This window comes from Colias philodice, chromosome 24, assembly GCF_061535455.1.
Source record: "Colias philodice isolate Cphi_HAF_F1 chromosome 24, ilColPhil1 Martin Lab GWU primary, whole genome shotgun sequence".
NCBI lineage: Eukaryota > Metazoa > Arthropoda > Insecta > Lepidoptera > Pieridae > Colias > Colias philodice.
Window position 1 is genome coordinate 1,278,391 of NC_143109.1, and position 27,024 is coordinate 1,305,414.

Genomic DNA, 27,024 nt, shown 5'->3' on the forward strand with positions numbered 1-27,024 from the left:
GTTAACAAGAAAAAGGATCCGCACATACAGACACACGGACGTCCAAGACAGAACTTTTTTAAACTGTTTTTTAACTAGTTTAAATAACAAAAATGACATCAAAAATATCATGAACGTTAAAAATAGTGTTTTTTCTTAATATGTGTGTGTATGTATTATCTTACAAGTGCAATGTATGATACATAAAGACATTTTAAGTTTGAAAAATCAGATGTTTTGCGCGAAGTGACAGTAGTACCCACCTCAACGCTTCGCTTATGAGGCGTGCAATAAAGCTTCTTCAAACAAAGAATGTACGAATCATGTATTTAAATTCTTCAGAATAACGTCCACGAGTCATATAATAATATGAAAACTTAAATACCCCACTTTAAAAGTTTTTACATGTCAATTCTTCCCTGAAATAATATCAGTAGCTTTAATCAACCTTAAATCAAACTAATTTATCGATAACAACACTTATTAAAACTCTACGCAATTACATTTTCAGATAAGATACGTTTGTGTTATCAGCTACCGTTTATTAATTTTGTTATCAGTAGATTACTGTAATATTCCTTGTTAAAAACTGGATTAGATAAAAATATATGAAATTAGTGATTGGAAAGGAAAATCTGGATAAATATATTGTAGCGCCGACCAATTTTTTTAAAATCAACTGTGATCTTCAGTTACCTATTGTTATAATTTTTTTTAAAGTTAATAGAAGGATCGTTAGTAGTGTAGCTACACTTAAAAAAATTGTAGTGACCTCTTTTATATGGAATTTATAAAATTGCCTGCTTATCAGTATAGTAGTTCTCTGCTTTACTTATAAAAATGCGTAGATATTATAGGAAAAGGTTCAAATAATAAGTGCTGGATCATAAATTTGCAACATCATCAACGGGTTTAGCAAATTCATAAGTGCCCATAAAAGTCGGAATGAATCATCGGCTATCAATGTTGCCATAACCCTAACGTTTTCCCGAAAACGGGGGAATTCAGTTTATATGTTTATTATTTGAATGGCAATAATTCAATGGATGCTGCTGAGGACGTCCGGTGCGAGGAGCACGTGTCCCTGTTTCCGGTACGCCATCTTTGTCCCCCCCTCGCTGCTTCCGGTAGACAACCCCTTGATGGCTACGAAAAATACGTATAATATCTGTGGAATGAAGTTCTAGTAAGTTTGTGGATTCCTTTCAGTGGCAAAATATAAATTAATTACTTTCACTAGATTTTTATCGTTTCTCCACTCGCATGTAGTTTGCGTTATCCATACGTACTTTAAATACTTAGATATAATATATAATTTTCTCTTAAGTGTTACTAGGTACGTATTCGTTAATATCTCTAATCTCTGTGGGTGCTTTATATTTTATTAAACAACACAACGTGATCCTACCAAAAGCTTCTCAAACACAATTGAAAAATCAATGAAAATTCACCAAAACAAAAGCACATAAGTTTCTATACTTTTTCGTAGCCCCAACCAACTCTTTTGCTACGATTCATGGTACAATACAAAATGTATCCTATCCCCTAACAAAAGAACTTAAAATGCAATAAAATGTTCTTGGGCACTATAAATGTAATGGGTTGCAAACATTTGGTAATGTGTGAGAAGATAGAAGCAAATAATTTAACAAATACTTTTCTAACGTTTACTGAATACACGTTTTCGCTATGTAGTAAATTTGGAAAAAGGTAGTTACTTTTTGAACTCGTAGAGTAAGAGAAGCAATGTTCAGTATTTAATGATTTCTTAAATGGATTTTAATATTATGTTATTATGCTGCTTGATTTAAATAAACTTTGTTTTTTTTTTGTAGTTGTTTTTATGGGATCATAATATTATGTCGAATTTTAAATAATATTTATCGGATTTAAACCATCGAACTATATTTAATAGTATTTTAAATCCATTATATTTTATTCCTCAATAAATTAACTTAGTCCATATTACGCTTATGATGATGAAACAAAAACACCACACCCAGCATCAAGTAATAAAAACTTTAAATTTCAAATTATACGATCATTACTTTCAAAATTGCATAGCAGAGTCAATTTTAAAGCAATTCACTGGAGGGGTCCTTGCACCCCACGACACGCGCCCGACACGCGCAGCTAATGTCGTGTCGTGTCGTCTCCTGCGGTCTATTCAACGATAAATACGATTCTGTTTAAGTGACGATATGGAGGGATTATAGGATTTCTGTAGGATGTTAATTGTTTCGACTGGGAATGGTCAATGAAAACATTTATGTATGGGAAACAAGAGTGATGTGAGTAAAGTTTCGAAATAAATTTTTAAGTGAAGACAGATATCACATTCCATATCGACATATCTACTTCTCTTAACGGATTTGACTATAATTCCTGCTGTAAGTGTTTTTTAAACGTTATAAATTTCTTGAACTAAAAAACTAAAACTAAAATCCTTATTACAGGAAAAATGACTAAACCCAAAAATATATTTGTAATAATTTAACATAATTCTTATCATATTAACCACAGAATTAACATTCATTACGTATCTTTAGAATTATCTTTACTTTAATAGATAATATTTTAATACAATTCCACTCAAATAACCGATATGAATATAGCAATAACCATTATTTCAAAAAATCAAATGCCCTCTGCAATAAAATTAAAAAAAAGCGCAAACTTGCAAAAATACATTTTTAATCGAGGGCACGCCGCTGCCTGGTAATTGAAGCAATAATTCTAGCAACCCCAATTTGACATTTGAGTTTTTTACGCGCCAAACTGAATAATTCCGATGGACAATTTAGGTTCCCTTTGTGAGTATCTGTGCTGTCAATGTGGATGTTTTTGTCGTAAATTTTACGATATTTCACGTCGTAGACAGAGAAACCAATAGACAAATTGATAGTTTATGTCGCATTCACACAAGAAAAAGAGCAACTTATGCCGGTGTTGTGTAAAGAAATGAGAGAGAACGATAAAATTTTTTGTTTCACCCAGCGTGCCACTTTTTTCAAGAAAAGAAACCTACTTTGCTAAACAAAGTTTGACAGCTAACTATCGTCTTCCCTAAAAATATAGTTTTTACATGTTCTAAGTTACGTAATTCATGGTATGTTTGGTTTTTAATGATTTAGACTTACTGTTAATACCTTATAAAATAATACCATGGTGCGGTGTAGCGTTAAAGGGTGTTAAAGTGATAGTGGAACGAAAATGCCTGGATTGTCTTTTCACTCGTAAGTATACAACTCTTTATCAGTTTATAGGCCTTCATGATATTTCAGCGTGTTAATATATTGTGTATCACGTGCTGTTGACTTGAATACATTGTTTAAAAACCACAAAAATAACAATTATAAATTTTAACCTAAAAAATTTTGTGTTGCCAACTTTTCTACAAATTGTTACCCACTATTATGGGAAATAATAATATATATTCTGCAGTGTGTATTTAATTAAATATCTGAAATATTCAATGGCTTGTTCCAGTTTTCCTGAACCGGATAATTTACGACAAATTTGGATTGTAGCTACAGGATGAACAGATTGGAAACCAAAACCGAAGGTTAGAAAGTATTACGGCAATCACCACCACCGCGACGCTGCCCCGCCGAAGACAATGGACACTCTTGGTTCCAACTTCCAACATTGAACCGGAGGGACGTAGTTAATTAAGTTAGAGATAATTTAAATGTAATTTTTTTATTACAATAAATTATTATTAAGTAAATTTCGTTTTTTTGCGCGTTCGCGGGTCGGTCAATATAATTAACGTGTGTATCTGTTAATACTTACGAAAATAAACATTCTTTTATTTTTTTTATTTTATTTTATAAAAAATAATGAACAATCGAGTTTTCATCTACATTATCATTACATACACATTTTTATATGGGATTATGATAATGATATATATTATACATACTAGTGGTCCACCCCGGCTTCGCCCGTGGTACATATTTCGCAATAAAAGGTAGCCTATGTCCTTTCTCAGGTATCAAAATATCTACATACCAAATTTCATGCAAATTGTTTTAGTAGTTTAGGCGTGATTGAGTAACAGACAGACAGACAGAGTTACTTTCGCATTTATAATATTATATAGTATGGATTATATAATATATAGGTATGTGTATATACATAATATGTATTACCCATCTAAAAGTAATATGTTTATTATATACTAGCTGCGCTCCGAAAACCATACATACATATGTACATACATAATTACAAACATTTTCTCTTTATAATATTAGTATAAACATGTAAGTACGTAATGTGGATATCTCATTATTATCCACTTATGTTATGTGAATAATGATATTGAGAGATTTGTATCTTACAAATTGCGGGGTAAATTTTCCCTCACATGGTAACCCTAAATATTGTGACGTATTCTTTTTTATCTCTTTCTGCGACACGCATTGCCGGTGTCTATTGGATTCTCTGTCTACGTTTCACGTTAATTGGCTATGAAATGATAATATAGTTGTTTTTACAATAATGATTCATAATAATTTATGTAGCGTTGTTTTGTAGATACAACGTAAGTACAAGAAATATATAGTTTTAGAGTTAATATCGACTCGAAACCAACTCTTGAAGGGAGTAATTTTTCATCTGAAAATAAGGTACAGGGAAAATAAAAGTCAGCAAAACTGCGGGTGGTAGCTAGTACATAAAATATAGTGATCCCTATATGTATAAACATCGTAACAATATGAGAAAACTTTATTTCTGTTAAATAATATTTCCTTAGTTATAAAATGATTAAGTATACGTTATACACGATATTTTTGTACTAAAAGTACTTAAATGATAATACCTTATCGTCAATAAATTACCCATTTCAACAAAGAATATTCTTCCGGCAGATAAAAGGAGTATTATAATATAAAAAATATGAAACCGCACGTCCGTCCGGAAGCGTGTATTGCGCGCTTTTTGCGAAAGTGCCATCGTTAAAATTTGCATTTAAAAGCTAGGGAAATGTTAACTAAGTTAATATTTTTGTTATTCATTGTAGTTGTTGTTAGGATATATTTTGCTTAGCATAATGAATATGAAAATGTTGAATAAAGTAACTTCTAAAAACCATAGAGAGAGACACACTTCATTATATTTTACCTACGTTCGTCAAAAGAATATTTATTATGAAGGCTTTCTGTTAGGTACGCTTTAATCTTTATATTTAATCAGGTTTCTCACAAGGCTTTTATGATTTGTAAAATTAATAGCATAAATTTTACTGTGCTATAAACACAGCTGCTGTTCATCCGACAGCACCTATATATATTCAGAATATTTATTTATCCTTATAAATTAAATGAAATATCTACTATCATAACACACAAATCATAACATCATGCCATCCAAAATCATAATACAAATAATATCCATGTAATTTATAATAAAAAAGCGCCATCAATCAAGTCCCCTCAGTGATGAGTACATTACAACCTGACCTTTATAAGTTTGCGAAACAATTTTTGCATATGTCAACCCGCGAGATACTGGCAATACTTCAACGGGAGCCATTATCCATCATGGCGGGAAATGAACTGTCAACGGCGCGACAAAATGATAGCTAAATGAACGTAGTTTAATTTGGTCTGGGATTAGCGTTGTTTGTTTGGTGTGATGGGATATAAAATAAAATATTTGTAGGCATGTGGTGGTGTTTTTATGTAAGTATTTCTTTTGTACGGTCTTACAAGTATTTTAAATCGAATTTGCTCAATATTATTCTAGTATAATATAATAATATAACTACTAGTACAAGTAGGTAAATCACTGCTTAGTGATAAGGCCGCCAATTGTAATACGTCTTTCTCGTACCCTATATCTTCTTTTTATTGGTTTTTGTTATTTAATAGTTGTATTACAATAAAGTGTAATAAATAAATAAATTATGATGATTATTTCATATTATGTATACGAAAAGTTGATTATAAGATTTTCCAAACATTCGGATAAATAACTGTGGGTTTTAGTTTTTACTTACTATGTTTTTGTAATTTTTTTTGCAACGTTAATTCATTAGTCATTTATTTAATTACATTGTTTACGAAACCTTTTTGCAACATGTTATTTTTTTATTGTTATTCATACCTATTCAATGAAATGCATAAATATAAATCAAAATAATTAATGCACTTGATTATACCTACAATAAATACTCTTTATTACCCCAACATTAAAATTTATAAGCTAATAAGGAGTAAAGACACATTATTACGTAGGAAAGTACTCTCCATAATCTATTTATATATTCCACATCAATACAAAATTATGAGAAAGTATATCAACAACAAGTACAATCCATTAGCTAAATAAAAAAGCACCCTAGGACCACGACACGTGCCACGACATCGCAATGCAATTTACATGCGACCGCTACGATTTGTTACGCTTCCGACACGCATTCGACAAAAATGTCGTGTCGGCAAATTTATCACTTTTTGCGTTTTAATGATTTATTAGTGCAATTTCGGTTACAATATCGATTATAAGAATAGTTGAAATGTCTTTCGTTTTTGCTTCGTTTGATTTTCTTAATAATAGTAAATTATTTTCCTTACTTTTCCTTTAAAGCATAAATAATTAATTATATGATTATATTTGTCGATTGCAAACTCGTCTTTGTAATACGTGATCTTTAAATACCTATATCTAACTTTTCAATGTGCATATTGCAAGTATCGTAAGTGTTAAAATATGCAGCTAGGTCAAATTTTTATATGCCTCTGCAATAGTAACAAACTTATCGACTGAAGAAGATGATTCTAATACAACAATATTGTTGCAGGATTGTGCGCAACAAAGCTGCAGAGAAGGCGAAACACGCGCACAACCAGCAGCAACAACAACAACAGGAACAGGAGCTCAGCTCCGCGCAGGGGAGTGTTGTTTCTGTAAGTATTTTGTTATTTATTTATTTTATTATTAAGCCATTGTTAACACCAAAACATATCTACATACAAAGAAACAAAATATTTGAGGGAAGCATTATAGAAATTAACCATACTGTCTGCATTTATATCTATTAGTAAATTTGCCAGAACCGTTCTACCTAGCGGTTATGTAGTTGTTCATTCGTTGGTGGTTTGAGCTGTAGTATTTCAATCCATGAATGAATCTGCAGCTGTTGGTCATCACACTTTTGTTAACCATTGTAGATGTTATATCAACTCGGAAAAAATGGCATTTGATTTGCCTCATTCCTTTTAACCATTTTATATTGACACTTATACAATTTACTAAGTTTTTTTAATAACAAGGCATTCAGAACACTTCTCGCATGAAACGCAATAAATAATAGAAACATAATATAGATAATTAGACACAATTTTTCACGTCCCCAGGTAATAACGCACGCAGGCAACGCTGGGACCACCGCCGTGTTATCTCCAACCACGGAGCAGCACGTCACCAATACCGGCAGCTACAGCATCAATGGGATCCTGGGGATCGAGCAGGTGGAAGGTCTGCATAACGGGAACGGGCTGAAGAGGAAACGGCATGAGGATCAGGGTAAGTGGAACATGAGGAAAGATAAGAAGCATTGTGTAGGGTAGTTATAGAATCAATAAGATTCTGGGCATCGAGCAGGGGGTAGGTCTGGTGATAGTGGAACAGATCACAGTATTATTGCAGAGTAATATTCGAAAAGATTAATATGATACAGTTTTTATTGAATTTTTGCACGCCTCATAAGCGAAGCGTTGAGGTGGGTACTACTGTCACTTCGCGCAAAACATCTGATTTTTCAAACTTAAAATGTCTTTATGTATCATACATTGCACTTGTAAGATAATACATACACACACATATTAAGAAAAAACACTATTTTTAACGTTCATGATATTTTTGATGTCATTTTTGTTATTTAAACTAGTTAAAAAACAGTTTAAAAAAGTTCTGTCTTGGACGTCCGTGTGTCTGTATGTGCGGATCCTTTTTCTTGTTAACACGATAGCGACCGAAATACTTTACTAATCGAGTCTTTTTTTTTTCTCTTACGCTTGAGTATGCTCAGGAATAGAACCCTTTCATTTTTCAGGGTCTGATTCGATGTGGTTTCGTCGTCGTCGTCGTCGTCGTTATTAAATAAACAAAAATAATAATTAATAAATATTTATTAAAAAAAATTATGAGGCGTGCACTTTTGGATTTTCCAAATTATTTTTAACTTTTTGTAGTTATAATATAGCCTACGACTCCTAAACTAGAAAAATCTGTAGGTATGTCAGGAGAATATATTTGTAAGCTGTGTTATATGTGTGTATAAACCTGTGTTTTATTCAACTTGCAATCTTCCAATATCAATTTCAATAATATGCACTTGCTTCTCAATAACATAAAACACTAATATACTCTATCCCATGCCCCATTGAGTAGGTACTAGAGACATAGTATCGAGTGAGCCTACATATGTACCACAGACTATATAAACTTGTGCGATGGGGATTAAAACATTGTGGACCCCGCAGCTACGCGTCTCCGAGTCGCGATAGTGATGGGACAGTGGCTATCGATAATAATATAAAATTGATGAGCATAGGAAACTAGTGGTGTAGGTGTTTCATGCATATAATCATAATACAAACTAAGTGTAGTTTGAATGATGCATTAATGTAAAATCTCATTATAAATAAGTAGACATTGATGCACTTCAAATAGCAATACGTCCGCGTCATAGAGATGATGATGAAAAATGCAGTGCAGTAAAATAAGCTTTATTTCAAAGAATATTCCCATGTTGATGATGATAGATAGATCTTTCGATTTACAGCAACTTTCATACCTGCTATCGCCCTAACGAAATTTATTTTTCCATATAAAACTTCAAAATCATCGTCAAAATCTATCGACACCGACCCATCCCTGCCGTCCCTTTCATAGTGGTGTGCGCTGAGCGGAACCAGCAAGATTTACTGTGCTATTAAAACCAGCACAAATTGTGGCCATATTATATTAACTTATAACTTCTCTTTAAATTCTAACCCCTTTTCCGGAGCGGATACGGGTGTCATAACCATAGCTTATCTGTTATACCCACCGACATTGTCTACCCTGTAATCGTATAAACGTAAAAGTTATTTGAAATGTCGTGGGATTTCTTTAACTTAAGTATTTGATTTGATTTAGTTTGAAGTGTTATAATATTATTTGTATGCCTTCTTATTTTTTATGATGATTAAAAGTGAAATTAAAACGTATTGTTTCAAAATTAAAAAAAAAAACCTAGGTACTATTGATTTATTGTTGTTAATGCTTGTTTGTTTGTCAAACTTTTACTTAAGGACTTATTACGATTTTTATTTAACACAGACATAGATTCTGTAAATAGGCAAGCTTTTTATCCAACTGTTACGCGAGTGAAACCACGGGATTCAGATAACAAGTAATTTAATGACTCTGTACTTTGTTCACAGATGAGAACAGAGATTTCAATAGTCATTCAGAAGACGACGTGAAGCGACAAAGAAGTCACTACAACGGCGACCAGATATATTCTAACGTAAGTATTATTTTCATCTTGAAGCTATTTATTTAAAATGATAATATTTACAGTACACTAACACAAATAAAATGTCAATTTTCAGCAATTTACTTGAAATTATAATATTTACAATATACTTAACATAAATAAAAAGTAACTTTTCTTCATTCAGAAATATATATATAATAATTAAATAGGGTTGTAAAATGAAAAAGTATCATTTAATTTGATAAATGGTTAGCTTACACAATGCCAGTAGCTATAGTGACAATAAAAGCTACAGTTACGCAAGTACATAGCTTCGTCTATGTACTCGTCATTCTAAAATACGCAAGCTCGAGCATACGAGTATAATATCATAAATACCGACATTAAAGAAAAAGATCATATAACATGCTCAAAACATAAAAAGAGCGTGTGTGCCGAGCACACGTGTCTGAAGTGAAACTTCTTTAGCAATATTCAAAGATACTAGAATCGTCACTTTACTCAATGAGGTGACGCAACGTGGCATATATTGCAATGACCCTGATTTTTGACGTGACAACGTCTTATAATTCGATAGAGCCGGCTGCACGCACGAAAAAACATGACTCATGCGGCGTTACCTCGCTCTGAGGCGTTCCATGTAAGGCTTGAAGTGCAAGCGAGAGCGCGGAACGAGCGACAAAGAAGCACAATCGGACGTTGTCACGTTCAACTATCGTCAGTAAACCGACTTTACAGACAACCAATTTTTAAAGAAGTTTCACTTCAAGTTTCAAATCTCACACATAACTAAACCCAGGTTCCCTTCCAGCTGTGGTCGTCGTCGAAGTGGAGTCTAAAGGACGAGTACAAGCTGCTCTCAGAGCTCGGGGGTGGGACGGGGTACTACGGGGAACTGTTCGAGGCGCCGTATGAACATGCCGCTCATCCGCACTATGCACCGCATTCTGGTGAGTTTAGATAAAATATAAAAAAAGACGGGTTGCACTCCGGGAGTGCCGGCAGAAGTGAAAATTTGATTATTAATGTTGAGCATGTTTGATATCCATCCGTCTTACGCTTTTTCGATCAGGTCACGTGTCCTGACGCGAGTTTAAGATTTTATACCCATTACAGAAAAAGTGCTCAACGCCGCTAAAGAAGTTTTCACTTCAATTATTCCTATAGATTAGGAAAGTTCTAGAATATGGTTTTATACAAGGATCTGAAAATATAGGATCTGGAGTACGACAAGCGCTGCACTCTGGTGAGTTTAGACATAGGCTACATCTGGGAAAGTTGTAGAATTCCAGAAAAGCGCCGCACTCTGGTGAGTGCTAGATGTAGATTATGTGTAGAAACGTTCTAGAACTAGGTTATGCAGGTATAGATTGTATGTTGAAAAGTTACAGAACAATTTTTATACATGGATCTGTAGCTATAGGTAAGTGAGTTGGAGATATCTAGGAAAGATAAAGGCAAGTACGTTTTTAAACTATAGGATCAGAGGTACAACAAACGCCGCACTGGTGATTTCCAGATATATATAGCATCTAGGAAAGTTCTAGAACTATGTCTTATACAGGGAATTTTATTCTATGTTAGATTCTTGAAACTATAGGATTAGGGGTACAAGCTCTTCCAAGTAGTACCTTAAATCATGCACACCCATATTAATATGCTCCGCATTCTAGTAGTTACTGAATCTATGTGCATGGATTGATTAATCCAGGTATTGTAACCTAAGTATTTTATCGCATTCTGGTAAGAAACACGAAGAAAGTGAATAATTTTTTGGAATAGTTGGCAAGAGATGAATTATTCCAAATTTACCAATTAGTTCAATAAAAAGATAGTCCAAAAGTTCCGAAAATAACATAAAAAATCTTTTATTTATATTCTTTCTATTAAATTTTTATAAAACTTTAATCATTTTATAAGTAGGCGAGGCTCGTGTCACGATCAAGCGTCGTTTTGCCAACCCGCCAATTTTTACAACTACCGTCATCAAAACATTATTAGTTACGCCCTGAAAATTATTATGTCGTTATGTTTGTTACGTAATGAAAGCTGAGATATGCAAAGCTAGTTGAAAGCTATTGTTTTCAACAACATTGTAGTTAATTGTGTTCATTTTTTAAAAAATCGACTCGGCACTTTTTACGCTTTAAAGTATATTTATTCATTTTAGTGGTGTAGGTAGCACAGTTTGTGCATGTACCTGTAACTTTAAAATATTTAGATGTTTTGTTGAGTTTTCATGTTTATATTATAATATTATGATCTTTGCTATAAGATTTCCGCTTACATTCGAAAGTGGTCACTGTTGTAAAAATTCCACTTCATAGCTTTCATATATCATAGCTTGAAATGGAAACAAGCCTTATTCTAAAACAGTATAGCACTAAATAACTAATTCATAATTCATAATTCATTTATTCAGCAAAATAACACATAAAGTTACACATAAAGTTAATATCATAAACTTATTTGAAAATAACTCAAATATATAATAACTCTCTTCTTACGGTTGAATTGTTTACATCCAACTGTGGAGGTTGCTATTCAAAGCCAAGCCATGTTTTATAGGTTTTATTATCCTTATTAAAATACACTTTACTTTTGAAAATATATTGACAAATAATACAGGACGAAAATACATGTAATTTTTGAATTATTCTGATGATGAAGACAACTATTTTAATTGAGATTTCACAGCAAATCTGGAAAAAGTTATAAATCTATTACCTATATAGAACTTCAAAACTTACGTAACTTAAAAATATTTTTTTCTAAATCCTCTACCTTTCACTAAAAGCATAACAAAACCACATTTAACATATATCTATCGATCTATACAAAATTGATATTATAATTAATAATTCCCACATATAAGTGGAATACATCTGATTGAGATCACCGCAATCCCATGGCGTCGAATTACAAGTACTATGGGAAACTATTGACGGCTTATTATGTTTCATACGGCTTTAATATTTAGTGGTTAGAGGACTATAGGTTTCCTTATAATATGTATACATAAGGAAACAAGGCTCAGGTTGTGTTAGAATAAATACCGGAAAAATATTAGAATAAAATTCGTACCTACATAAAAATAAATACTTATTAATACTAATGACAGGACGTTTTTCAAACACGGCACTATTCGATCCCATACTAATCTTTTCGCTTGTGTTATGGAAATCAAACGGCTGATAAACATACATACTATATAATTTTAAATACATATTTATATAGATAACTAGGTTTCCGCCCGCGGCTGAGCCCGTGCAGTCAAAGAAAAACCAGCATAGTTCCCGTTCCCGTGGAATTTACGGGATTGCGTCATTTTCCCGGGATAAAAAGTAGCCTATGTCCTTTCTCGGGTATCAAAATATCTCCATACCAAATATCATGAAAATTGGTTCAGTAGTTTAGGCGTGATTGAGTAACAGACAGACAGACAGAGTTACTTTCGCATTTATAATATTAGTATGGATTAACACCCAGACACAGAGCAAACTTCAATGTTCATCACACAAATATTTGCCCTGGGTGAGAATCGAACCCACAACCTCTGGCTTGGAAGGCAGGGTCACTTACTATATAAAAATTATTGTAAAATATAATACCTATGTCAAATGTTTTAATAAAAAACAAATTGCAGCTTTACATTTCCTTTGAAATAATTAAGTACTTGACATTTAAATACCAACGCGAATGACATAAGAGCGGTAACTTCGACTTCACACTACAAAAAATCTTTTAACTTCATATACCATTAACCATATATATTAAAATATCGTGGTATTAAAAAAAGACGTGTGGCACTCGGGGACTGCCGCGGTAAAGCATGCATGCTATGCCTTCAAGCCACACCTCCGCGCCCGTCGGAGTGGGGAGCGTGAGGTTTTTCGTTACTAAATTTCTGGATTCGGTCCCCGCGCTCAAGGCCCGCGATAGAAGCTATGCAATAGCTTAAAAAGTTACTACTAACTACTACTATGATAATATATACAGTCGATTTGTAATAAGAAATCATGTTGTTCTTAATTATTACGATATTATAATATTTAGCGGTAATTAACGCAATCACTACATAGTATAAAACAAAGTAGCTTTCTCTGTTCCTATGTCCCTATGTCCCTTTGTATGCTTAAATCTTTAAAACTACCCAACGGATTTTGATGCGTTTTTTTTAATAGATAGAGTGATTCAAGAGTAAGGTTTTAGTATATTATAATTTATTAGGTTTTAGGCAAAGCGGGCGATAAGCTAGTTTTATATAAATTATATATATCTGCGACTGCCCCACAATGATACATTGAAAAAGATATATCTGTAGTTTCAAAATAGTCACATAAAACCCATGCTATAACACTAGATTAAACTCAATCGAAAAAAAACACAAAAACAAACCAATCAACTATCAGATTAATAGTCCTGTCCCGATATTTATTTGATCGCATTTTCCAACGATAGCTATAAATACATCGACTTTGATTCATCACTTCCCGATATCCATTTTAATATTCACTATGATATATCGTGTTTAGCATTAATGACTTGAGTTACTTTCGAATTCAATTATTTTGTGGTATAAATGTGCAATTGTTTTTTTCGATGATTTAGTGCGTGGCAAGACCAATGATTTTGATTGTAAATCTACTTTTTCAAACTAGAGGGACGTAGCTTAAATTAATATCACATTCAACACGAAATAGCAATGGTGGCTCAGTGGTTGAGGCGTCGATGCAATAAAGTTTTTTTACTTGTAAATCTTATAGATAGAGATTATCCATGTATTCATGCTAGTTTAACTTGAACCAAATAGTAAATTAAATTTGAGACATTTTGAAATTAAATAAACATTATACGCAATATAAATATGCCAATGACATACAGACGAACATTCGAAAAACACTTTTTCAGCAGTCGGTTAAAAACCTATATATATGAAATGTTGATCAAAGGTGTCAATCGTACAGCATGTTGTCGATTTTACTACAAATTGCTAACAATTTAGAATTGAACGTGTAATAAGTTGTTTCTACATTTGTTTTGTGAGTTTTTTGTAATGGATATGGAAATTGTAATTGTAGTTCTAGTATGTAGTCACAGAATGAGGTTTACAACAAAATATATAATGTATGGGAGGTGAAATATGATTTCCTCCAGTTTCAAGATTTTTATTTGTATAGCATTTATTTATTTGATTTGTCAACAGATGTAGGTACATAGGCAATTGAATTGTCATTAAAATTACTGTGTTGTTATTATGCTTGTAACAGTTTACATACGAGAATTAAGTATATCCAATTAGTCAAGAAAAAACAAAATCGTAGAAGGAGCGTTCGCATTCTTATATAAATACTAGCGGTCCGCTCCGGCTTCGCCCGTGGTACATATGAAAAATAGATGTTGGCCGATTCTCAGACTTACCCGATATGCATAGAAAATTTCATGAGAATCGGTCCACCCGTTTCGGAGGAGTATGCAGACTAACATTGTGACACGAGAGTTTTATATATATAAATATTATAATGGTTTTGAACCACAATTTCATGGAATTTTTCTTATAGCTTCGTTATTGAATAGCTGGGGACGAAACGTGGAATTATAAATTTATTTTTAACATTTCGTTGGCGGCCGTGATTCAGTTTGCATTGTTTTAATTTATTCTATCTCTATAATATGTGGTGAAAGTATTGTCAAGGTTCGCAGTATTTTATTTTGTGTGTTTGTTCCATAAGTTATTTTGAATTATATCTTTCCCCATAGCGGGCACAAACGACTCAACGGGGTCGGCCGCGGGCCCCGGCGAGCCGCCGTCCGCGGCGGGCAGCCCGGACGCCGCGGCGCTCGTCGTGCTGCAGCCGCCCGCGCCGCCGTACCCGCCTTATGCGCATTATGATGGTGAGTACTTTGAAGTACTTAGTACTAGTTGGAAAGTACATAGTGTGAAGTAGACCTTTCCTTTCCTAAAACTTTTTAAAATGAAGGTATATAATAAATAGTTTTTGAAGCAGAATTTGCAATGTTTAAACAATGTTTTCAGTTTTTGACCTATGCAACTTATTATTTATCATTAGAACTTACAAAATCTTAAATAAATGAAATATAATAGATTCAAGTCCAGCTACAGCTTTATTCCTACATCCATAGCAATCCATCCACATACATTAACAGCATAACCCATCATCCAATTAAACACAACCAAACCAATTACCATGCATCCAACAAAGAGCGACCGCATCATCCAATTAATCCATCCGAGCCACGCCCAAAATATAATATTTACAGCCCTTTGAAGTCACAACGCGCCGCTTCGTTACTTGCGCAGACAAAGCCGTATGGTTCCCCTCCAAATTATTTGCATAGCCCCGAATGAGCTATTAAACACCCCCTCCCGCTAAGCAGATTGCGGTAGATTAAAGACCAAACATCACATCACTGGAAACACGATCTTATTCCCATAAAACAAGGTCTACAATCGTGTAGAGTTCATATCCATCGCCACAGTAAAGTGTGGGGGGAGGAAAATTGGATTTCCTTTGAGTGCTTGAGTAGTGCTCGAGTCTGGAGTCACTTTTTTGTGATTTCTGTTGTCGCTCCTAATTCTTTCATTGTTTTTGTGAATCGCAAATGATGGTTTGGTTTGCCGGCTCGTGTTTAACGTTGAGTGTTATTTAATTTGTTACTTTGAGATTCAGACGTATTTTTATGCTTTTTCTTTTTGTCTTCTTTAATTTTACATATTCCCTGTTTTTATAAATTTCGATATCTAAGAACAATGCAATACATTGATATGTATTGAACAGACGAACATTATATTAATGAGATATAGGTACTCAACGTGGATAGATGCGTGGATATATTATGCCAATTTAAAATTGTTTTACCTTTCACATAAATTTAACTTTGAATTTTCATAAGAAAACTAGACGGCATATCTGAAAGAACTTACCACATATTATATTAATTCAAATATTACTACTATACAACTGCTACTACACAATCTATATTAGTATACTTATGTATTTGTTAATAAACTACACCCCCCATCTCTTTTATTCAGATAATGGATGATCGTAATACAGTTTTAGATGAATTAGACGATTTATATAATACCACCGCTGTTAATTGCTCCATATCAGAGTTATATAAGCATATGTCACCGGATAAACCTAACTGTTCCATCGTTCACCAAAATATTAGAAGTATTCATAGCAGTAACAATTTGGACGACCTAGATATTAATCTTAGTATGTTACACCATTCTATCGATATAATTGTCTTAACAGAATGCAGAATTAATCAAAACAAACCGCTACCTATTAAACCATCGTACACCACTCATAGCTCCATTAACAAAATAAATCAAAATGATGGCGTCGTAATATTTATCAAATCATCGATCACACATTCAATAAAGGAAATTACAATTCACGGTGCTTCATGTTTAGAAATCACTACTCCTAATCTGAACATTATTGCTATCTATCGTTCTCCATCTGAAAGAAATCCGACTTCATTCATAAATTCACTTGATACATATCTGAATTCACTACACCCCTCCAAAAACATTATTTTAACTGGCGATATAAATATTAACATAATTGAAGGACATAGCGATAAATTTTCAGAAACTTATATGGACATGTTGGCCTCGCACAACTTATTACCTGGACATAAATATGATACAAGGATAAATAGCTGTCTGGACCATGTTTTCACTAACTTTTCTTCTGCTAATGTTAAGATAATAGTTGCAGTATTAGACACAACGATAACTGACCATAAAATGATTTTAATAAGTATATTTCATAAAATAATAATAAAAAAAAGGAATTTCACTAAAACAGTTACTAACTTTTCAGAAGCGGTTTCTGACCTAAAAAAAACTGATCTTACATATTTAAATAATATAAATGATCCTAACATTTTATGTAGTAACTTAGTTGATTTAATAACAAAATGTCTAAATAAATTTACAAAAACCTACAAAATTTCATCCAACAAACGAATTCTAAAGCCCTGGATTACTCCAGGTGTTTTAAAATGTATTAATAACAGAAATAAACTACAAAATAAAGCTCGGCTAGACCAGAATAATAATATTTTGCAAATTACATATCGACGATATCGCAATTTTTGCAATAACTTAATTAAAAAATTAAAAAAACAATATGAAAGAACGTTACTCAATAAATCTAAAGATGATAACAAGACCTTGTGGAAATGCATAAAAAATGTAACTAATATAAATAAACAAAAATCAATTAATTCTGAACTATTAAATATAAAAACCACTCCATTACAATCTGCAAATTACATTAATAAACATTTTAACAACATAGGAATAGACTTGGCTCAAAAAATAAAAAGTGACCCAATTTTAGAAAAAGAATACATTGCTTCACTTCCCTCCCAAATAAACTCGATAGGTATTATTGTACCGAATATAAATGAGATAGAAACTATCATAAATAATCTTAAGTCTGATTCTGCGGCCGGTTGGGATAACATTCCTACACATTTCCTTAAACTAGCTAAAAGCTACCTTTTACCTAGCATTACTCATCTTGCTGTATTGTGCTTCCACCACGGAATCTTCCCGTTTGAACTGAAGCGCTCTATTATTGTTCCCATATATAAAAGTGGAGACAGAGACGACATTAACAATTACAGGCCGATCTCGGTCCTGACAGCACTATCAAAAATAATGGAAAAATTAATAAATTCACGATTATCAAGTTTTATAAACAAATACAACCTTCTCTCTAATTCACAATTTGGCTTTCGAAGAGGAATCAGTACTGAAGACGCTATCTCCAACCTTACAAATAATATAACAGAACAATTAGATGCAAAGCGCAAAGTTTTATGCATATTCTTGGATTTAAAAAAAGCTTTCGATACCGTCTCTGTCTCCACTCTTCTAGAAAAGTTAAATAAAATGGGCGTTAGGGGTACTTTTCATTCATTAATAACGGATTACCTCTATAACAGAACTCAAAGGGTAAAGCTGAACAATGACATCATAAGTGATGATGAAAATTGTTCCAACTTCGGCGTACCCCAAGGAAGCGTCCTTGGACCCACATTATTTTTAGCATATATTAACGACTTAACAAATATTAAAATTAAAAACGGAAAAATTTTTTCATATGCCGACGATACCGCTATTTTCATCCACGGCTCTAACTGGATCGAAGTATTTAATCTAGCAAATTCTGCGTTATTTAAGATATCCAACTGGTTAAATATGAATCTGCTCACACTTAACACGTCAAAAACACATTACATTACATTTTCAATAAGAGACAATATGCAACCAGATCCTAATTTAACATTAACTCTTCACCACTGCACCGATTATAAATCTTGCTCATCAAATTGCCCCCCTCTTAAATGGGGTCGAGTAAATACAATCAAATACTTAGGTATCATCTTGGACAAAAATTTAAGATGGCAACCGCAAATAAATCTTGTCACTGTACGCGCCAGAAAACTAATTGGGGTCTTTATAAAATTACGTGATATTGCAGATAAGGAACTAATTATGTACATATATAGAACGTTAGTCGAATCTCTTTTACTTTACTGCATTACGATTTGGGGTGGCACTTTTAAATCAAAATTCATTAGTATAGAACGGGCACAAAGATCTATTATTAAAATTGCGCTATTTAAGAAAAAGAGATATAGAACCGATACCCTATATAAAGAAGCAAATGTCCTTACGGTAAGAAAACTATATATTCAGCAATGTATACTTAAAACTCATAAAAACATAAAAGTCGACCCAAACATTCTAAAAAAAAGAATACCATTCTCCGTTCTACCACAAATAAATAATAAAACACTATTTGCCTCCAGACAATTTTATTCGCAATCAATTAAATTATATAACAAAGTGAATAGAACTCTAAATATATACACAATGTCCTTTGCAGACTGTAAAAAAACAGTGCATAAATGGCTCAAAACTATCACTTATGATGATGCGGAAGATTTGCTATTGTAAAAAAATAAAAAAAATAAAATTGACATGATTTTGTTTATATAAATTATTCTATTTTATTTATATATATGTATATATATATGTATTTTATTTATATATATGTATGTATATTGTATATATCTTAATATAAAATATTCTGATTTTATTTATTGTATTTATTTACTTATTACTTATATAATATATTTATACATTTATTATTACTTACTACCATATAAATTAAATAATTTTTGTGTTGTATTGTTAGCATGTAGCTATATTTCAGTAAGGAAGAGGGAACTTCCCTACTACAGGTCTATATGACTTAAAAGGGAAGTTCCAAATGATTGTGACCACACCACCATGCTGAACAATAAATAAATTGTTTAAATTGTTTTGTTTAAATATCTATAATAATTGTGTAAAAGCTATTTATTAGAGAGCTTGAGAGGACCGTAACCTGCCCAAAATTTTTGATTCTCTAATATATACAAGCCTCACATTACAATGAGTGTTTACAACAAAATACCAATTGTTAAAGAATCTAGTCCATAATATAACCAAATATTTCCAGGTACAGCCACACTAGCGAGCGAGTACGCGTACGCGGCCCCGTACTCGCAGTACTCGCCGTACGGAGGGCCCTACTCACATTCCGCGGCCACGGGACTTCTATCCAAGTGGTAAGATTGTTTTTATTATTTATTTAGTATCTATAAAACAATATATCATCATTAAAGAAAATTATATTCAGATTCTTTGCAATTGAGAATTTTCATTGTTGCCAAGGAATTGAAATCATGTTTAGCGTCTATTTATTCATTCATTTCGATTGCGTGTATGTAGAAAAACATAAAAGTTGTGCTTAAGTATTAACGTAAACTGCACTTTTATCGTTATCTTAACGTTCGGGCCTCCTGTAGACATCTCATAGAAACAGTGATTAATTAGGATCCTAGAAAAAATACTTAAAATATTTGCTTTCATATATTCTAATATACATAAACCTATTAAAACACTTCAAAGGGCCTTGAAGTTAAAAAATATAACTTCTACACATTCGAATACAACCAAAACAAATGTCTCAAACAATAGTAACATCCAACAACAATGCTACAACACAACTTCATCTCCCGTTTTGCGTTATTAAGATGTAAATCGCGTCATTAGCGGAGGCTAACCAAGGCTCGCAAGGCTAAATGTTGAACAATTTGACTCGAATACAAATGGCGGTGTGGCCGAAATAAATCTGCTCGTTTTATCACCGGCCTCGGACAGGTTATCGAGGTGTGCTCCAGGGATATGTGTTGGCGCCGGTGGTTTTCCTGATCGTTAACGATGAAAATTTATCGGCTAATTGTTATTTTTTTCGCGCACCTGACGCAGAGTTATGTGTTGATACCGATCGTTTGATACGGGAATTTAGATGTACAGGGAACTTTGTGTTTTACAGTTTAGAATGCAGAATGAATCTTAATTGAACTACGTGTAGTTAAACGGTGTGATACGTAATTGACTTTACTAAAAAATAAATAAATCTTAAATAATTCTCTTTTAATTTTTTTTTTTTTCAATTTATTACCAATGATCCTTACGTTAACCGAATACCTATACAGAATCTGTAATAAAATATTAGTTTGAACAAAAACTTGCTTCGCAAAAAAACTAAAACAGCCATTAAAACTAATTCCAATTGGAAACAGAAAGCGCAATCTATAAAAGCGAACTCTATCAAAGCAAAAAAACAATTCTTTCGCACATTTGTCGATCTACCCTTATCCCTCCCAGAGGACGGTAACAAAGGGCTTAAACCCTCGGGACCGGAGTAACTTATAGCGTTAGATTTAAGTGATTCTACTATCAGTTTTAAAGTTTCCAACTCGGGGGTCGAAGAGATTCAATATGTAGGAGCGATTTTGTCAAATCCGTGAATAATTGGTTTGATTATTATGATTTGTAGGCAGTTTGTTAGCTTTTAACGGGAGTGATATATTGTCTAATGATTTTATATAGGTAGTTACTCACTAAATATTCGTTATAATCTACAATGTTACTTAAATATCTAATTGGAGGAACAAAGTTCATATGTCACGTATTGATCATTTTGTCATGTAAATGCACATAAGAGGTGGTTAGTGCTTAAAAAATTAATTTACTTTGAATTTTAACTGTAAAATATATTAAGAAAATATAGACGCATGGAATACTATAAGGATCTTGATAAGGATTATACATTGCTATTCATTAACATTTTCAATAATAATTTGTCAGATACAAATATAGAAATTTATGCTTTTTCATATTCATTTTTCATATATATAATTAATTAAATGATTTATTTATTACAGATATCAACGGACGCCGTGCGAGCAATAGCTATCGGCGAGCCACAACGAAACTAAGTGATATGGACACTAATTAAAGTTAATGTGACAATTTTAGTTAACTACCTTTATCCATTCCTTTAGAACTCATTTATATTATAGATCATTGATTTATCAACTAATGGGAATTGTGTTTAGAAAAAAAATAGTTTAGGAAGCGACCAACTGAAATATAACTATGTGGAATTACAATCAAAATTAAAAATCCATTAACAAAATTATATAATGTATGAGATGAATATACAAATTGAATTAAAAATAATATTTCTTATAACCTACATATTTTTTAAAAATCTTGAACGTAACTTTTATTTTGAATGTGAGAATGTTTAAAATCAGTTATTTTAACATAAATTAAATTGAAGTTCTCAGTTTATCTAGAAATTATATTTCTAGCTCATCTTCAAACACAATACCATTAGTTGTTACATCAATATAATAGACAAATAATGTACAATTCGATATGTTTAATTCATTTGTATTCGTTCTATGGAGGTCAGTAGCTTCTTTGCTTTCTCTGTCTAGATTTAACGTTATACTCATTAATATTTAGTTAAATTTCAAACGAGAGAGCCAAAGTTATCATCAATGTAAATAAATTACTGATAAATGTTTATCATTTTGTCATTAATAGTTTAGATTTTTCGTTTACCTCATAGTAACAAAATATTTGCGCTTGGCGTAAGATCGGTATAGAGATTGACTTTCACAAAGTTTTTAGCATCTTCCTAGTGAAAAATCTATACATCTTTAGTTTATCTAAAGAGGAATAAAGTACTTAAAAGTTTAGTTTGAACTCTATCTGGTCTTACTCCAATATTGTTCTTTAAGCTGTCTTAGCACAAGTAATCTATATATCAACTGTTTATATAAGTTAACTTATTTTTATATTGTTATATATAAGTACATAAGCTGAACAAATTAATATATGAGTCAAATAAGTGTAGATTTTCTTGAAATTACAATGAGATTATGTGTTTTCCCCTTTTTTTTATTTTTTTTATAAACATTAGTTTCTAGTTACGTTTGTATTGTTTTTAAAACATATTTATTTACTTTGTTTCGAATGTTTTCCGTCCATTTTCATTTATTATTATTATTTGTAAATAATAATGAATTTATAGTGATAAAACTTCCGTTACGAACCATGGTGTATATATATTATTATAATTAAAGATATATGTTTTGTTTCAAAAGTAAAGCATACAGTGTAGAGTTACGCCAAAGACAAATGATATCGTCTTTTCGCAAATCAGTTGTATTTTAGATCAATAAATAATAAAAGCAATAATTTATCGCCAAAGAGATATTGTGACTGACTTTCTTGGGCAATTTTCGTATTTTCTTTAGTATTGCATGTAATAATTCACAATAATAATTTCAATCAGTATTAGTGATTTATGTAGAATTTTCAAAGACAAAACAACATTATATTTTATCAATTAAACATATTAATCAGTTATTTAAATTCTTTCTTATTAGTAAATCCGTACCATTTTCGTATTTTGCCACAATTGCCCAAGAAAGTATAAATCTAAATATAATTTACTCATTTCTAACAAAATATTGTTTCCTATTTATGTTATGAACTCTTGATATTGCTTCAGAGCATATCTATTAGTGATCAGGTAATATTATGGTAAAATATCATAGTTTTGTTTAATTTGTACTAAGTATATTTGTAAGGCAAACGCACCAGTACGAAATAAATGCATATGAGTTTATATAATTCAGTCTTTTCTTTTACCCATTAACCTATTTTTTATTATATCATTATCATAGGTACCTATTTGTAAAAACCCATCATCAAATTTCACTTTATTAAATACTTACACATATTACGATAGTTACTGTGGTTATGAAAGTGCCACAAAATGCAAATACTTTTTTTCGAAATCTCTTTGCTTTCAAATATTGAAATCAATAAATGATTGTCAACAAGATTTATAATTATCAAAATGACACATTCACATAAAATGTCTCAACAATAGCAAATTATTGTAAAAATCAGTGCATGAAATAAAAATAAAATATGATCAACGCTACTTAAATTATTATGTATTATGATCCCACATTTCATATCCTTTGAAGACTTTGAAGGATCCTCACAAACTCCTTCGCTTTGTGATAAAGATACGCAAACGAGTGTAACTATCGTACGTGATTCTTCGGACAACATAAAACCACAACATAAAACCAGGAAAGCCATAAAAGGATGTGAAAAAGACGAGAAATCTAACGTACAGGAATCGAATTCTCTTACAATATTAAAAACCGTGCTTTCTGAACGTTACAGTTATTGCCAAGAAGTGTTACGTCCGTATCTGGAGAAATTCTCGAATAATTCAAACTATATCGAAGCTAAAAATGATTTTGTAGTTGTCGCTGCAGATAAAGATATTGGCCATGCACAATCTTGTAAAATAATTTGTCCCGAGGAAAAAGCTATGAGTCCTAGAGATACAAATAATAGAAGTAGATGTAGACCGAAAGACGAACCAGAAGCGAGTTGTTCAGTGAGCGCAGAGTGTCCTGATGAACCATTAAAATCTGACACTTGCTGCTGCTGTAATAACGAACCGCCTTGCGTTCAACGACCAAAATGTCCCCCGCCTATGACGGAATGCGAGAGAAAACCAAATATTTGCGACAAGACTATGAAAGAAGCGAATGAATGCAAACTAAAGAAGTGTGTCACGAAGTGTGTACGGGACACAGTTAAAACAATTAAAAGGGATCAAAGCCACTGTGAAACTGTAATTGGATACATACCCTCTAAAGATCCTAGTGAGAAAACGATATTCTATCCATTTAATAGACTCAAGGAAAGAGGCTCATTGGATTGTCCACTTAAGAAAAGTAGTGTTCAAGAAAAACTTGAATCCAGTAGTGCGACATTAGCAAATATGACGGGCGCAGTAGGGAGTTTTATTTGTAAGATGTATAATAAAACAAAAGAGGTTGTAGGTCTTGCTGCAACAAACAGTTGCAAACATCTCGGCCTCACAAATGACGAAACACACGCGCAAGATACTGAGTCAAACGAGTCTTGCTGCAAACGATCGAAGAAAAAGAAGTGTTCAGCAACCAAATGTCTATTTGAAAGTAACGATGAAATGAAAACCGAATTGACTGATAACAAAATAGATGATGTTGGTACAAGCACAGATATATTCCAAACGGCGTCACAAGTTGTAGAACAAATTTATATTAAAGTTAGCGAATCCTTTTCCTCATTAGGCGACAGTTTTAGAATGGAGAATTTACTCGATGTCGTGACGTTTCCAAAGCCCGATAGGAGTTCAAAATACGACGTGCCCACACCACCTCCTACACCGCCTAAAGTGGCTCATATTCCAGCTCCAACACCACCGAAACAATTATCACAAGACCAAATAACTCCAGTTCATAGTGGTGTAGTTAAATCAGTAGCCAATAAAATTTGCTCAATATTTAGATACGGAAAGAAGGGATCAGCAACTAGTGTAGCATCTGAACCAGCTAATAATGAAACTCCGAATGAAGAAGGTTTTGAGATACCAGATGAATGCGAATCATAAGACTTTTTATCGTAAATTTACATATAGGTTTTGTTAGACAAAATAGTTCATTATTGAATAAAATATTATGTATTTCAAATTTTTGTTTGAATGTTCTATACGCTAAAATCTGAAGATAAAACCTTGATCAATATCAATAGATTTTTTTTTATACTGAGTATATAAATTATGAAATAATATGGCGAAGTTGTTTTATTGAATTAAGTATAAAAGCTATGAATATTTTTAGGTACCTATTGCATAGCTGCATGATTTTTATAAATTAGCAGTAAGTACCCAGTAAAAGCTGAGAAAATACGGGCTTACAATTTTCGGAAAGTTTCAGTTTAGTTGAGTAAAAACAAATTCATCAAAATCCGTCCAGTTGTTTTTGCGTACGTTTTGTAAAGGAGTACATCTTTACATAATAATATATTCTATTTCTATTACATATATGAATTAAATAGTAATGTGTATTAAACACATTACTTAACTTCTTATTGTAAACTATTTGGTGGAATTCAATAAAAAATAAACAGCAAAATAAGAAGATTTAATTCAGACAGATACTGACGTGGATGTCACGGCTCTGGCAACTAACCATCCAAAATTAAAACCCCAAAATGGATCCGTAAACTGAAAATGTTCATAAAGAAATGTACCATCGAACCGGTCCCCGAGCCTCCACCACCGGACCCATGTAAGCTCCAACGCATCAGACAGAAGCAGAAAGCAGGTATCAAAATATGTCCACCAAAACCGATTATACAGCCAGAGCCGCCACCGCCGTGCCTGGCCATCTGTATAGAAAAGATTAAAAACCCGCCTTACACAGTCTCTGATCGGCCAGTAGTTTGTGTCGTAGAACGCGAGAAGACAGGTACAGCTAGGTGTGACGCAATCGAGGACTTATCAGCCGCACATCAGGACCCCCCACACCCTTGCCAGAAACAACCCCCGCCCCCGCCCCCACCGCCTCCACCACCCCCCGACCCCTGTGAAGTACAGAAACGAAAGCAAAGCCTAGCCGCTTGCAAAGAAAAGTACAGACGATACTACGAATGATGGATAGGACTACAGACGCTAGACCTTCGAAAGTAGACACACATATAGATAGATTCAGGGATGTTTTAAACAAGGAAACAGAAACAGATTTTATAAATACACGCAAGCTGGCAATCAATTCGCCTATCATATCTGACTCACCGTATGAATCGTCTCAAGATATAGACAGCAAAATATTTGATTTAGAAAACCTGATCAAGCGTTTGCAAGAAGATATTTTAGAAATGTACAATAATGCGGATAAAACGGAGCCTGAAATAAATATTCCTGAAGACAGTTCTAAAGATTTAGAAGAATCTGGAACTACAAGTCATGTATATCCTCTTATGATAGCAGATATGGATTACCCTTTAGCAGAAAAATCTCGAAGTTTCGAGAACAAACGAGATGATTTAGTTAATTATACACATTCTGGGGAAGTGGCAGAAACTTTTTCTGTTATAAGACGAAATTTCGCTATTCTGTGGGATGATGATGATGAAATTAGTAATATCATTGCTAAGGATAGTACGAAACCAGATGAAGTTATTGAGGACGAAAATAAGACTTGATGCAACTGGTAAAATATTTCTATGATGCTTA

At 32.6% G+C, this 27,024-nt stretch overlaps 2 protein-coding genes across 5 annotated transcripts in view; both read left to right on the top strand.

Annotated features, from left to right (window-relative positions):
• sv (paired box protein shaven) overlaps window positions 1-22,025 on the top strand; it is a 92,792-nt gene extending 70,767 nt beyond the window's left edge. For 3 of the 4 annotated variants that reach the window (XM_089710274.1, XM_089710276.1, XM_089710277.1), the window contains exons 6-12: window positions 6,788-6,893; window positions 7,344-7,512; window positions 9,417-9,502; window positions 10,284-10,422; window positions 15,233-15,367; window positions 20,029-20,137; window positions 21,803-22,025. In XM_089710274.1, the coding sequence (XP_089566400.1) occupies window positions 6,788-6,893; window positions 7,344-7,512; window positions 9,417-9,502; window positions 10,284-10,422; window positions 15,233-15,367; window positions 20,029-20,137; window position 21,803 (745 nt within the window). In that variant the 3' untranslated portion in view covers window positions 21,804-22,025. Of the gene's footprint in view, window positions 1-6,787; window positions 6,894-7,343; window positions 7,513-9,416; window positions 9,503-10,283; window positions 10,423-15,232; window positions 15,368-20,028; window positions 20,142-21,802 lie in introns of those variants that run through there. The other variant, XM_089710275.1, reaches the window with a different exon arrangement.
• A 3,994-nt stretch (window positions 22,026-26,019) lies between these two features.
• On the top strand, window positions 26,020-26,442 carry LOC149477609 (uncharacterized). Its single transcript, XM_089710448.1, has one exon. The coding sequence runs from the start codon at window positions 26,020-26,022 to the stop codon at window positions 26,440-26,442; it is 423 nt and encodes a 140-aa protein (XP_089566574.1).
• The last annotated feature ends 582 nt before the right edge of the window (window positions 26,443-27,024 follow it).

Excerpts from the sequence above, each read along its gene's own strand:
- LOC149477609 (XM_089710448.1), top strand. The coding sequence starts at position 26,020 with ATGTTCATAAAGAAATGTACCATCGAACCGGTCCCCGAGCCTCCACCA.